Genomic DNA, 14,244 nt, shown 5'->3' with positions numbered 1-14,244 from the left:
GAAATACTGTCTCCCTGATTTGCTGTCAGTTTGTAAAGTGGGTTGCAGTATTTTTCCCCTGCAGTTTCTTTTTATCACTGTTATAGTCTATTAACTGTATTTAAATCACGAATTAGTGAGCAAATAACCATATTATGGGCACTTACTTAAAAACAAATAGTTTGTGGTTCATGTCATAAAAAAACTGAGTCCTAAAAAAAAAATCTTTGGCAGTCTTTCCTCTATCTATTCCCTCTGGTGAAGAGGACACCGAACAGCCTGTCGTGTCATTTCAGTTCCTTCTTACACACAGCTGATCTAAAATTGAATGCATGCTTCCATCTTCCACCAATGTGTATCATCCTTCTGTGCATTTAAAGACTAGATTTTTCTTTTATTGTTCAATTTATTGGCTTAAGTGAAAGAACTTGGGTAATTGCTGTGTCCATAAGGTGTGTGACACCTCTGACCATCAGGTATTGTCTCCTGCAGGCTGTGCTGGGCAGTGAGTGCACGGTGGCATGTGCCCAGTGTGACGGAGCCCCACCATCCACACCCCTGAGCTGTGCCGCAGAAAAGAGGCATAGAATGATTTGGAAGTGCTCTTATGTCCCCTGATTTTGGCATAGCTTTAGAGCATGCTCCACATAGACCTAAAAGATAGGCATCCATTTATTTTGCAGAAAGGAATGTTGTGATGTTACAGCTCCACATGTGGCTCTGTCCCCAATGGGTGTCCTTGCAGAAAGACCAAAAGAACTTGAGTCCTTACCAAAGCTCGTACTCTTTTGATAGCTATGTAGCCAGCAGATGCTTTACAGTGAAAGAGAACATCCTTTGAAAACAATCTGGTGTTTATTAATCAACAAGAATTCAGTGTTTGGGGTCCTTCAGCAGGAAAAGAGGAGGAAAGCACATGTGGGCCTGGCCTCCTGAGTGAAAACACAGGTTCTGTGCTCTGCTGAGGAGCAGATTTCATATAGCATTGGCACGTCAACACTTTGGTCTCAGTGCCAGTGACATTTGGCAGGATTCAATATGCTTATGTTGAGGTTGAGTTGCCTGAGAACCAGGCAGCAAGCCATTCACCTGCGCTGTGGTGTTGCCTTGTAGACACCTAGATTCATAAGGCTCGCTGTTAGCCAGGCAGTTCTCTGGACACTTAATTGTAGATGCACACGTATGCTCAGAAGTGCCATTTCTGGGAAGGCAGGCACTTAGATCTTATTTAAAGCTGTGCTGTGCTCCTGCGTGCTTGCGAGTAGGCACCTGGACTCTGTTGTAGAGGACTGAAAAATTGGATATGGACAAGACTAAGTCATGGGCCTAACCTTGTGCCTCGTGACAAAACGCTCTTGCTTGGACATGGGAAGATGAGCTCTAGGCACTGCTCAGCCTGAGGAGTTTGTCCCAATCCTGGCTATACCTCAGGAGAACACCCTTACCATCCCTCCCTTCACTGCCCTGCAGCAGTATCTTGAGAAATATGAGGCCAGGGATAAAACACGAAAGAAGAAATGGAATACAGAGGGAAGTGGTAACCAAAAAGAGTTTCTCGGATGCTGCAGGGGAAACAGTCCCAGACCCAGCTCTCTGGTGTGCCTTATGCATTTTACACCACCAGGAAGCACTGGTGGGAGATGGTCCGGATTTCTGGCTGCAGAGTCTCAGAGATGCCATCTGTTCCCCATTTGTTGCCGAAGTTATTTAGGTGGCTGTGTGAGACAGACAGGATTGCCCCTCTGGGCTTCAGTTCCTTTGATGAGGCAGCATCTGAAGTTCACACTTAAATTAAGCAGACTTGATTTTATTGCCTTGTGTATTATAATGCCCATGAAATCATTAAAACTTTTTCCCTGCTTCTTGGTCTTCTGTCATCTCCCTGTAGTGTTTCTGTCATACGCTGGCTTTGTATGACCTGCCTGCCTGAAGAATCGGCGACAGTCTTCCCTTCCCTACCCCAGCACACAGTGGGACCTCCCCGGGTGCGGGACACCTGCACTAACACTGCCATGGTTTGATGGGGATTCTTGGTTGAGGGACACCACATTTGGCAATAATCCTTTTTCCATTTCTGTCTCACAGATTGATGAACTCCCTGAAGGAGCCGTGAAGCCTCCAGCAAATAAGTACCCCATCTTCTTTTTTGGGACTCATGAAACGTAAGTGAATGAACACAATCTTTTCCATTGAAAATGTCTTCTTCCACTGCAGCTAACATCTCCACTGATTTTGTTGGAACAAATCCTGACTGAAGCCATTGGGAGCCTAGAGATGGGTCCTACGAGCCCAACTCATTTGTATTAACATATGGAAGTGAAACCTTGAAGTAGATGCAAACACTGCTGCACGGATGGTATACCATGCTCTCAGCATAAATAATAACCAGTGCCTGTGTTTTCCATAAAGAAAAGCATTGACATAAATTTATTGAAGTGTCATCTGAACTCAGATGCAGGGGCAATTTTTTTTTGCTTGGAAGTACATGGTAGCAGAGATCAGGCTGTTGTATTCAGACACATCTGGGGTCAAGTCCTGTGTGAGAACTCACTTAGTAGTTTGTAAAATGAAAGGAAACAGACCCCAGTCTCACGCAGTCCTCACATAGCTTTAAAATGTATGCATTCCTGTGAGATTTGTGCTGGGGCTCTTGTAGGATGGAGCTCTCAGAAGTTCTAGAAGAACTGAGCTGGCTGAGCTTATAGGGAAAGAAAGGAATCATAACAGGAAGGATAAATTAGGTATGGTAGTGATTGCTACTAAGTACAGTTTAAAAATTAAAATGTAAATTTCACTATTTTAAACTGTCTGAGGTAGTTAAAATCTATCACAGTTTCCATTTTGCATGAAATGTTCCCATTTTAAAACTTCCTTGCCCACTTGCAGGATACATGTTTTCTAGAATTCCTTAAAAAATGGAAAAATTAAATTCTGATGACATTTTAAATTTGGTTTTAGAGGTTTGAATCTTTATTAAAAATTTATTGTTTGTTTTTGAATTTTAACATTATTCCAGAACATCATAATCCCCACAGTTCATCCATCACATTTATTTTAGAAATCCTTAATGGTAGTTTCTGCTTAATAAAGACCAAAATAGCCTCTTTTTACTTAAACTAATTAATCCTATTGCTGTAATGAAATAACCTGATATTTTAATATATTGTGATCTACTACTGCTGTCGCAAAATAAACTTGAAAAGAATAAGGTTCAATTAAACCTACAGTGCTTTAAAATCAGAAACCAAAGTGTTATTTTTTTTCTAAATGGAAACATTTGTTTGAGAAACATTTTGAGAAAAAAGCTCTGACCACTTTTATTCTGAAATGAATGAATCCCAAACTGCTAATCTCTTTTGGTTTGGACATTGTTAGCCCATGATCTGGCTGTAACCTCTGTAACAGGAAAACAGTTTGTAGTTACTTCCTTAGTAATTTAAAAAGCATAACTGTTAAAAATGAACTGCAGATTGTAGCTCCTTAGTTGTATAGCATAACAGTGGAAACTTACACTCTCCCAGTGGCAATGAATGCATTTCAAACAAAGATGTAGACAATTTTTCAGTGTTTACTATCCATAAGAGGCTGTTTCCATATATTACCGTTGTGCTAAATTAAGGTAGCACATGGTACATTTCATGCAGCTTTCCTTTGTTATTTGTTAGATCTCTTTGTATGTATTTTTTGGCAACAAGGAGACATCTAGTATTAGCAAAAGCATAGAAAAAATAATCTATTCAGATCCCTTGCTCTGTTGTAGCCTTTAATATTAACAAGGCATCTGTTAGTATGGAAATCACTGTTTGGCTTTCAGGTAGAAATGCATTCTTGGTTTTGTAATTATATAATTGAGATATTTCTCAATGAGACAACTGAGTGTGGATACCATTCTGTCTCCTGTGTAGTTAAAAGGAAACTCTTTCCCCAGATACTTGTCATCTGATGCCTTTAGTCACCAGTTGGCTCTGTACTGTCAGACTTCTCAGCCAGTGGGACGATTTAAGTGAATGGTACTTTGCACATTCATACATGCGTGGAAGAATCAGGGCATAAATCAGGCATTAATCTGAAATAACGTTTACAGCAAGGAAGAAGTATGATCCCGTGATTAAGGTATTAGACTGAGACTGAAGAGAGTTGGGGTTTCCTCTGTATTCTGCTATCAGCTTGAGTTTGACCTTGGGCAAATCTTTCTGCCTCAGAAGTCCATCTGAAAAAAAAAAAGGGCAAATTCGTGGTGATGTTATGAGAATAAATGTGTTGTAAATGGTGGAGCTCTAAGATCCTGTGGTAATGGAGATGATAGAGTTAACATTAATTACAAAGATCATTGGGGAAAGTAGGACAGTGATTATAGTGAAGGACAGTGTGACTTGCTCAGCTCCAGTCGTTGGTGACATAGAATCTTCCATGTGGGAATGAAGTATTTTTTTGCCTTCACTGTTTTTAATTTAACTTATGATCAGCCATCCCAATGCTGTGATGCACACACTGGATGTAGAGACCCAGTGAAAGCAAATTATGCTTGCTTCTCTTTTAAATAAGAAGTTAGAATTTTACTGTTAAGTATGTAGAAAAGGAGGATAAATCACCACAGTTCTTTTTTTGCATTATTATTTTTCCCTGCATTGTGCTGCCCGGGCCTGGTATTAGTTGGGCCGCTGCATAGCTGACTTCTGCACCAGCAGAGCACAAAATCCCTCCTTTGCTGTGCTGTCTAAAACCAATTTGGCCACAAGCACCCTGTGTGTCTCATTGTTTCCTTGTATTACTCATCTGCCTATATTCACCCATTGTTTCTTGTCTTATATGAAATTATAAGGTTTTTGGAAAAGAGAACATTTCTATTGTGTTTGCCTAGAATCTAGCATGTGGGGGGCTTATTCCGAGAAAGAAGCTTCCAGGCTTACTGGCAGTATAGATAAGAATAAGTACCACGGCTTTTTCTGTCTGGTAGTACATGGGATAAGTTTTGGCACATGGGTTCTAGGCACTCCTTACATGCTTTAACTTTTCATGTGGTATTTTTAGGCCTTGCTGGAAGGATTGAAAGTTTGGTCCCTTGTTATCACAGGCAATTATGTCATATAATCCTTTCCATAAACTCTTCAAGTGCCAGTTCCCAGCAGTAGATAATATAATAAATGAGACTTGGTTTAGTTGTTTCTAGAGAGAACCAGCATGATTTTAAGTCAAACATCAGAACAGTAAGCCTGACTGATAAATCAGACACACAGCAATAACACAAAGCCAGTGTGTTAAATAAACAAATAAATAAAACTGAAGAAGAAACAATGGAATGAGCAGAATAGGGGAAACATTTGCGCTGCTAATGTATGGGGTTTTTTTTTGAAAAGGAGGAATTTAAGTCCTGTTTTGAATGTTACCTTTGTTAAAATGCAGTGCGTTCCTGGGGCCCAAAGACCTTTTCCCGTATAAAGAATATAAAGATAAGTTTGGGAAGTCGAACAAGCGAAAAGGATTTAATGAAGGCCTGTGGGAAATAGAAAATAACCCTGGAGTAAAGTTTACTGGATATCAGGTAAATGACTTTCATGTCTATTCCTCCTTATATTTCTTGTTTTCATCTTTGAGGATTCTTGTCAATGTAAACATTGTATGAGTGATGTGGAAGGTCCTGGTTTTGGTGGAGCTAGAAAGTTTCACACCTTTTGTAATTGTGTAATGTAAAAACAACTGTGGTCTTGAACTCTGTGAAAAACTGAACTTTAATCATACTGCAGAGCCTTTTGCTTTCAATGATACTCTGGGGTGGTGAAACGAGAAATTCTGCAGCAGATTTAGCTGAATTAATATGAAAGACTTTATTGACTCCAGTATAAACATGAATAATTTCTGACGTCTTCTTTCAGTTGTTTATTTTTAAATCAGTTCCAATGTATTTTACACAGACCTTAAGGTCACTGCAGTTTTGATTTTTATATTGGTAATGTATAACACACAGGACTGCTGAAGTTGTGAGGGGTGAGAAGGTGGAGGTTTAAACTGCTGTTACGAGAAAGTAGCTGCTGTACAACAGCTCTCCCTATTGGATGTCCACAGCAAGAAGTCAGTGAAGCTGGAGGAGGAGAAGAGTGGGCTGTATAAAACCGAAGAACTTTTCTCGTTAAAAATTGTAGTCCTTTGAAGGCAGGAATCATCTACAAAAGAAGGCAGACACCTTCTTAGGTGTCCTTTCTTATTAGCACAAAACCTTACAAACTTCAGATATGGACCACCTGCAGGAAAGCTGCTGCCCCTCTCAGTTCCTGTTTCATATTTTCAGCCCTACAGATGTTTTGCATACGCTTGGGGATTTAAAAAAATCTAGTTAATAGTCTGTGGGAGATGGGCTGTCAAAGAGCTCTCAGACTTCTGGTCAGCGTTTGCTTTTTCCTAACACAGAGATCTCACCCTTTGGGGGATTCGTAACAGCCATCCTCTGTCCTGAGCAGGTCTCTCCTACTGCAGCCAAAGTCAAAACGGTTCCATAGGTTTGCCCAAGGTAGAACATGCCAGGTCTCTCCACTGAGCGACCCTTAATTCTCTGGCAAACTCATTTGTGTTACCAGATGTGTTACCCTTCAGAACATGCTATCCCACAATCTACACCCGATAACTGCTTTCAAGTGGTAACTGAGAAAATTGCCTTTGCAGCCCCTTTTCTTGGTAATTGCAAGAATAACCTGAGCTCTTCCTGACAGTAGCAGTTAAAGTGTAGGCTGTCTGTTACCAGCGTTTCTGTTTTCATTACACAACAAAAATTAAGTAATAGATTTTAATTATATTTTTAATGTTAAAGTTATTTTTGTTATTCTTTTTGTTATTTTAAAGGCAATTCAGCAACAGAGCTCATCAGAAACTGAAGGAGAAGGAGGAAATACAGCAGATGCCAGCAGCGAGGAAGAAGGTGATCGGGTAGAAGAGGATGGAAAAGGAAAAAGAAAGAATGAAAAAGCAGGCTCAAAACGGAAAAAATCCTACACTTCAAAGGTTATCTTCTGAGTTTTTGCATTGTTACCCATGTGCATTTATAACTTAAATACTGTTTAACTCATGGCGATCCGTTCTTCCTTAACATTTTGATTCCAGAACCATAACAATGATGTTCAAACAGGCAAAGGAAGTGCTTTTGCTTTTGTAGACAGTTTGGTGAGACGGCAGTTGAAATACTCTGCCCCATTCTAGTGCCCACACTTGGAGAAGGAGGTGCAAGTATGGGAGGGAGTTCAGAAGGGTTAGAAAGAAAATCCATGCATTGGATTCAATTGGATTGATCATCTTAGATAGGTTATTTCCCCATGAAGAGCAAAAAGAAGCCTTATGAATGTGCCTCCTAGGAGATAAGAGTTCAGGTTTGGTTCCTGCCTGGGAGAATTGAAGCTTCCTGTCTCCAGCGTGAGTGCCCCGAATGCCATGCTAAAAGAGTAGGGTCAGAGGTGCTCGGCTGCTCCTGTTGTAGCTGAGTGTAAAACACTTCAGCACAGGATACAGTATGGGAGGAAGGAAGAACTAATCCATTAAGCAGGGAGTAGAGCACTCAATTTGTAGATAAAAGACCTGCAGTGTCGTACCTACCTGGCCTGTTAATATCTAAGTAACAGTGCAGATGAGAAAGCCAGGAGTAATGTATCTCAGACTGCCTCATAATGGCTGGTGATGACTTTAGGTTCAGATATGCTTCTCACTTGCTGCTTGGGTGAAAGGGAGCAACATTATTGTCACTTCCTCTGGTTCTGTGTGTGCCTCCAGGTCTATTTGGCTTAAAAAATGTGGAAAGTGTGGCAGAGTCATGTCCATTCACGTTCATGTTATTCTCCTCTGAAAGTGACAACTAAATGAAATTAAAAGAAGCAAGCAAACAATCTGATCCAGGCTCAGTCTGGGGGAGAGCATGAGTTTTTGTGGTTCATCCACTGAACAAAATGTATTAAATAATTTCACTCCCTGTGTGTGTGTTTTGCATTAGAAATTCAGGTCTGGTCTACCATCTTCTTTCCAGAAGACTCTGGGCAAACACAGGATTAGGAAAATGGTGGCTTAATGCCACAATTTATCCTTTTGTACTGTAGAATTGCATAACGTAAAGGGAGCAGAAAAGATGTATTGGTTCCACATGGCTTTAATGTTAATATATTAAAGCTGACAGCACTAAAAAAAGTATGGAGAGCAGCTCTGCTAATGTTATTCTCATTTTACATCTCTGTGTTTAATCAAAACTTTTGTCAAGCTGGCACCATCTGTTTCATTAACTATGAAAACCTACAGGTGACCCAACACTAATACCCATCTCCTATTACTGTGTCTGTCTTACAGTCAGTTGTGCTGCCAACTGGTGTCGAACACAGAATTTCTCCATTTATTTCACTGATGGCAGTAATTCCAGCTACTTCACCTGAAAAACACGTTTCACCTGACGTATCCTCCCCAATATTCACCTTGAACAGGGAAAATCACGATCAGACAGCAGTCCACATACATTTGAACAGTCTCTTTCTATGACTGGCGCTCAGTTTTCACTTTTTAACTTTGCTGTTGATCATTTTAGAAATCCTCCAAGCAGTCACGGAAATCTCCTGGAGATGAAGATGATAAGGACTGCAAAGAGGAAGAAAATAAGAGCAGCTCTGATGCTGGGGACGCAGGCAATGACACAAGAAACACTTCTTCAGATTTGCAGAAAACCAGTGAAGGGGTAATCTTCTGTTAATGTCATTCACTTCCCATGCAGTTTGCTACCAGGGGGTGCTTTGGTGCCAGGGGTGGAAGGCATTGCATTGCAGTGAACAGACTGTGGGCGATCTTTTTATATTGCATTTCAGGGCTCAGAAAGTGTCCAGAACAGAAACGTGAGACTGGGCCCTGCGCTGGTACAAATTTTCCTTTAGAGAAACAGATGAGTGAGGAAAGATACTATAAGCATTATTTTGTTCCAACACTTAGATGGATGTCAGCTGAATGGAACTACTGAAAACCATTAGCTGGAATGATGCAAAATTGATCTGAGAGCTGAATCAGACTGTTCGTGTAATGCATTTTGGCTCACTAAACAGTGACAGCCTGCTTATCCTTTCACACTTGTTTAAAATTTGTGCAGTCCAACAGACTTCTTTGGAGTTCATGAGGGTTCGTGTGCATGTTGCAGACTCTGCATACTGTGGGTTTCAGGGCAGATCCTGCTTGCGATATCTTCCAAGGAGGAGATAGAGTCTACTCCAGAGCAGCTTCATACAATCTCCTTAGATGTTTGTCTCAGTTGTGTGTTCATATCAATATTATTTTATTGTGACCACAACAACAGAAAGGAAGGCTGCTGAGCAGGGGAATTTGCGTGGGAATCGGTTAATCATCAGCCACCTTTAACAACCACTACTATTTGTGTGTCTTTGGAGCAGCACAAACCTCCCTGCTCCGCCACTTGCATCTCCAGCTCAGAACCAGTTCTTGGGCACTTTCCGTGCCAAGGCTGAGCCACGTGGCCAGCAGCCCGGCTGGGCCATCACAGGAGCTGTTGAGTGACACGGATCCCCAGGTGTGGGAGGAAGCCAGCCAGCACAGGCTCTCATCTGACATTGCTGAGATGCCTTAGCACCCAGCTGCATGCTCAGCCTCAGCCCTTACTTACAAAATACAATCTCTGGGGAGGTGCTGTCATCTCCCGCTTAAAGACTCCTCCCAGAGCTTCCTTTCCCCTTGTCTCTCTGTGTTGTTTTGTGGCTCTTTGCCTTAGGATGACTTCAGTAATGTGGCTCGTGAGGTCAGGAAGATAAAATGCCCTGGTGCTCTCCCATTCACTCTGGCTTGAGCCCGGCACTGTCACAGGGAGAAATTGTGCCCGGCTGTGTCATCCCAGCCCCTCACCCACAGAACGTGAGAGTCTGGGGCTGATGAGTGTGGGGATTGCACAGTGCCTGTGTTGCCCACGTTCTGGCTAGTGAACCCTGTGACACTTTCAAATAGATATTTGAGTGAGAAAACTGACCATAAGGTCCATCTAAGCTGGCAAGAGGCTCAGGAGGGCAGTGATAGGGGATATGCCTGTGAACTTCAGGCATGTTCTCCATGTAAGGACCAAATGCTTACTGAGTTAGGTCAGTCGCAGATTAAGTGGCTAAAAAGTCACACAGGCTGTTGGCTTTGTGGCTGGTGACACCCATATAGCTCTTTCTTCTCTATGTGACATGCTTGTAACTGCTGGGAGGCAGAGTCCAGCATGCTAGAACGTCACGGTGCTCTGCAGTGTTTTCAAGACTGCAGATATTTCAGCCCCTGAAATATTGTCAGCAGTCTGTGTCCTTCCTCCCAGCACCAACTCCACAGAAATACTCAGTCAATATTGTCACACCCATGTGAGGAGCTGGCTCTGCCCTGACTTCTGCAGCCCCAGTTCTCGAGCTTCACCTCACACATGAATGACCAGATTTCAACTGCATCTTGGATGCTTTTAACATTATGGGAAAGGTGGAGTTTTAGTAGCATGTACTAAAGAGTGATGGGAGAGTTGGTTTTAAGGGCAGCTTGAGATAAAAGCACTGGTAAGTTTGGAGAAATGCACATCTTGATCCATATATTTCACTTTAGGCGTTTCTGCCATGGAATCAGCATTTCACATATGTAAATCCTCTTCAGTGTTTCTTGGATTTTGCCAGTAGTGCAGTTCTCTTGTAGGACCAGGAGGGGACACTCCATCTCCTGACGTCCTCAAAGCCAGACAAGATAGCCTTCATCAGACACAAGGCACTCCGGGAAAGAGTAATTATTTTTCAGTTGGTATTAGAGAGCCAGTCACACAGCATGTGTCAGGACCGGCCTCCTGGGGTACTGGGCCAGCTGTCCTGCTACCACATTCTGCTGGTCATCCAAACTGGGAGTCTGCCAGAGATTGTTGAGCTTTTCCAGCCAACACACTAGGATTTCTACAGAAAGGAAAGTCAAAAAAAGACCAACACATGACTGCAGAGTTGTGATGCGATCCTCTTGTTCCTTCACAGAAGAATGTCGAGGTCTGCTAAAAGGCATGGTCATAAATGACATTATGGTCTACTTAAAATCATTTAGCTTGTGAGAAGGGCGTTGGGCAAACCACACACAGTCTGAAGAAGATGGGCTTCCTCCTTCCCAGAGTGCAGTGGAGGAGCTGCATGGCCACCACCTCACCGTCCTGCCAGGCAACCAGGCTCAGGAGGGTTCTGTGGCCATGAGATGGCGCCAGGAGCATGCCAAAAGCACCCCAAAGACAGGAGGCTGGGGCTGCCCAAGGCTCACAACAGAGGAGGGCTTGCTTCAAAATAGCTCCTAGAAAGGTACCATGAAGGCAAAGAGCCAAAAGTAAGAATTCAGGGCCCTGATCTCAAGGATAGACAAGCTCATTCCTCTGGTTTTGCCTCCTTGACCAGCTGCTTAAAAGACACCTGGCAGTGGGGGCTGGGGAGGCAGATGGGCAGAAGGCTGTGGCTCAGCTACCCTGCTCATAGTGCTCCCCACAGGCAGCGTCCTGGTGAGCCGTTGGCTCCTGAACTCTGCACCTCGCAGGTCCCTGACTACACAAGAGTTGCCTAAAGGACACAAGCAGCCTTTCGCTTAATGCTACTACTAATAATAATGAGGTAGTGATTATGTTTGATAATGCCTGGACGGCAGGCTGGAGACATCTCTTCAGACCAGAGGGAACCTTGCCTTTTAATTGCACTCTTACCCTCAGCATTATGGGGATCTTCATGAAGGGTTAGCGGCTGAAATCAAATGATTGCAGGAGCATCTTCACCGATAGTTTTTAATGAAATTTCTAACCTCCGGGTGGTAGAGAAGACCTTGAAAATGGGAAGCGATGGCTTCCTAAAGACTCAAAACCCAAAGCAAATAAAAGTACTTCCAAAGCTATGATATTTTTTCAGCCAATTTCATCCTGTTCAAGGGCTCAACTTGTGATTTTGGGGTTTTATTCCTGGGGTTGACAAAGCTTGCTTTTCTTACCCCCGTCCCTTCATTTCTCAACTATTCTTGAGGACTATAGGCACTCTCCACAGAAGAGATATTCGCTTTCTCAGACTCAGCCACAGTTTATAAAGTGCATCCTGCCACTCCCTGTTTCTCAAGCTCTTTCCTTCACTGCTGATTCCTTCCCCAGAAAGATGCAAAGCCTGAACCTCAGGGTTTTATTACCTAATATTAATTAACTAATAATATATTAGCTAAGACAACTAGTTCCAGAGTTTGCTCAAGTCAAGAGTCACAGACACCCCCTCTTAACAGTCCTCCGCTGTTAAATCCTAATTGTTTTGGCTTTCTCAACATTTCTCAAAATACCACAAATCCAGAATATTCCAGTGCAAAGGTTTCATGGCTCTGTGTCATTTACTTTCTATGGTACAAAATTAGGTCATCAATTAGTGAATTCACGGCAGCAGATTTACATTCCACATTTAAAACTCTGGTGACTTGCATGTTTGGTTCTTGGCTGGCATAACTCTGAATCTTTCTAACCAAACACCTAAGTTGCTTTTTAATTCTACACTCTGGATGCACATACAGTGTTGTCTGAAAGCTGGCTGCGGTCCCTGCCCTATTAGCGAGCATTTGAATGTTAAGGTCAGCACTTGGGCTTATGTGGTCTTCATTATTTTCGGCACAGTCCGGACATTGTGTTGGTGAATGAGGCGTTCTCTTTGTGTAGGGAAGCGTGTGGTTGCCTTTCAGGAGGTGAATGATTTTACTGAGTCTTTGAAAAGTAATAGATTTGTTGGAAATGAAATACATTTTTTTGCTCCCTGTGCGGCCTGTCTGTTAAAGTGGGTAAAGGACTGTGATCTTTTTACTCACACCGACAATCAGTTACTAACATGGGAGTCGGTGGATCTATTTGCGGAGGTGACTGCTTGCCAGCATGAATAAGGGGATCAAAATCTGGTCCAAAATTACTGCCATCTGATACTATTGCAATTGGGAGAACATATTTAAAACAGCCTGTGTCCAGGACATATTTTTTGTTGTGATGTTCTTGTGGGGTAGCAACAATTCCTGTTACTGCTGTGGAAGACAAGTGTTACGGCCAGACTGGCCAGAGTACCACAGGTTCCTTGTGTCCTTCCATTGTGGTTTGGAGATGTTTGGTTCCTTCGCTTTTCCTTCTTTACTTCTTGAGAATAACATTGGTTAGGCTGCATAAAAGGTGTGAGGTTTTATCAAGGTTAAAAGCATAGCATTGAGGGCTTTATTCAGTGTAAAAGCATTTATGTGGGCATTTTTCCAGAAAATGAAAACAGAGTAGGTATTTCTGTTGGAATTTTTTTCAGCCCTTGGAGGTAAGTTACAATCTACCTCTCCAGAAAAGATAACATTTGTAACAATGTGCTTAACTACTGCACAGTAAAAATTTCTGTGTAAAATTCAAACAGTAGCACACACTGTGGTGTGAAGAGGTGTGTTTGCTGCTTTCTTCATACAGCCCAGGATAACAGCACTGCTAAACAAGGCAAAGGGATGTAACTCGGGAGAAGCACAGACGTCTGAATGCAAGCTGAGATTAAAGCAGCTGATATAAATGAAATGTACTCTTTGCACCCCTGTGTACACTGAATCCTGTAACCATTTTTACCTCAAACCAACATGGAATAGCAGTGGTCATACAGAGCAAGCAAATAAACATCCTTCTGCCCATCCATCATGAGCCTTTAAAGTACAGGATGGCCGAGTCAGTTGCCAGATGCTGTTGAGGAAGAAATCTTCAGTTCCAGACAAACAAAGCAATATGTGGCTTTAGTTTTATTCTCTGCCCTCTGTGTTCTCTGCCCTTCCATTTTACTGATGACTGATTTTTTTCACGCGAATTAATCAGATTCTGTGTTGTTCTTTTGTGTGCTGTAGCATGGTCAGCACAGCACGTGTACTGTGTCTTACAGCAAAGCTGAGAGATTTGTTCAAACAAAGATGATGCGAGTTGATCTGTTTCTGAAAAGACGTGAAACCATGGAGACCATGGAAACTGCTCAGCTCTGCCGCATCCTTGTTCAGCGGCTGCCGCAGGAGCCTGGCAGCGTGTGCTGCCCGGGTAGGGAGGGAGCCAAGGTCCCTGTGCAGCCCTGTGCTGGCCCCGGGGCTGCCTGCATCCGAGAACTGATTTTTGGGGCACCTAGGAGTGCTCCTGGGAGGCAAAATGTGTGTCATGCTGGAAGATGGTACTGGAAACTCAAAACCTAGAGGATGGTTTGCATACCTGATTCTTTATTGTCCCTGCTGTGCTACAGTGGCCCAACAGACCTGTCTGTG

The 14,244-nt window shown here is 42.6% G+C and overlaps 1 protein-coding gene across 1 annotated transcript in view; it reads left to right on the top strand.

Moving 5' to 3' along the window:
- Nucleotides 1-14,244, top strand: part of HDGFL3 (HDGF like 3) — a 39,588-nt gene that overhangs the window by 20,988 nt on the left and 4,356 nt on the right. The window contains exons 2-5 of the mRNA XM_054078272.1: nucleotides 2,065-2,141; nucleotides 5,383-5,521; nucleotides 6,814-6,972; nucleotides 8,528-8,674. Coding sequence (XP_053934247.1) covers nucleotides 2,065-2,141; nucleotides 5,383-5,521; nucleotides 6,814-6,972; nucleotides 8,528-8,674 — 522 coding nt within the window. The remainder of the gene's footprint in view (nucleotides 1-2,064; nucleotides 2,142-5,382; nucleotides 5,522-6,813; nucleotides 6,973-8,527; nucleotides 8,675-14,244) is intronic.

Source organism: Cuculus canorus, chromosome 12 (assembly GCF_017976375.1).
Source record: "Cuculus canorus isolate bCucCan1 chromosome 12, bCucCan1.pri, whole genome shotgun sequence".
Lineage (NCBI taxonomy): Eukaryota > Metazoa > Chordata > Aves > Cuculiformes > Cuculidae > Cuculus > Cuculus canorus.
Note: the sequence above shows the minus strand (reverse complement) of the source record. Positions and strands in the feature narration are given on the sequence as shown.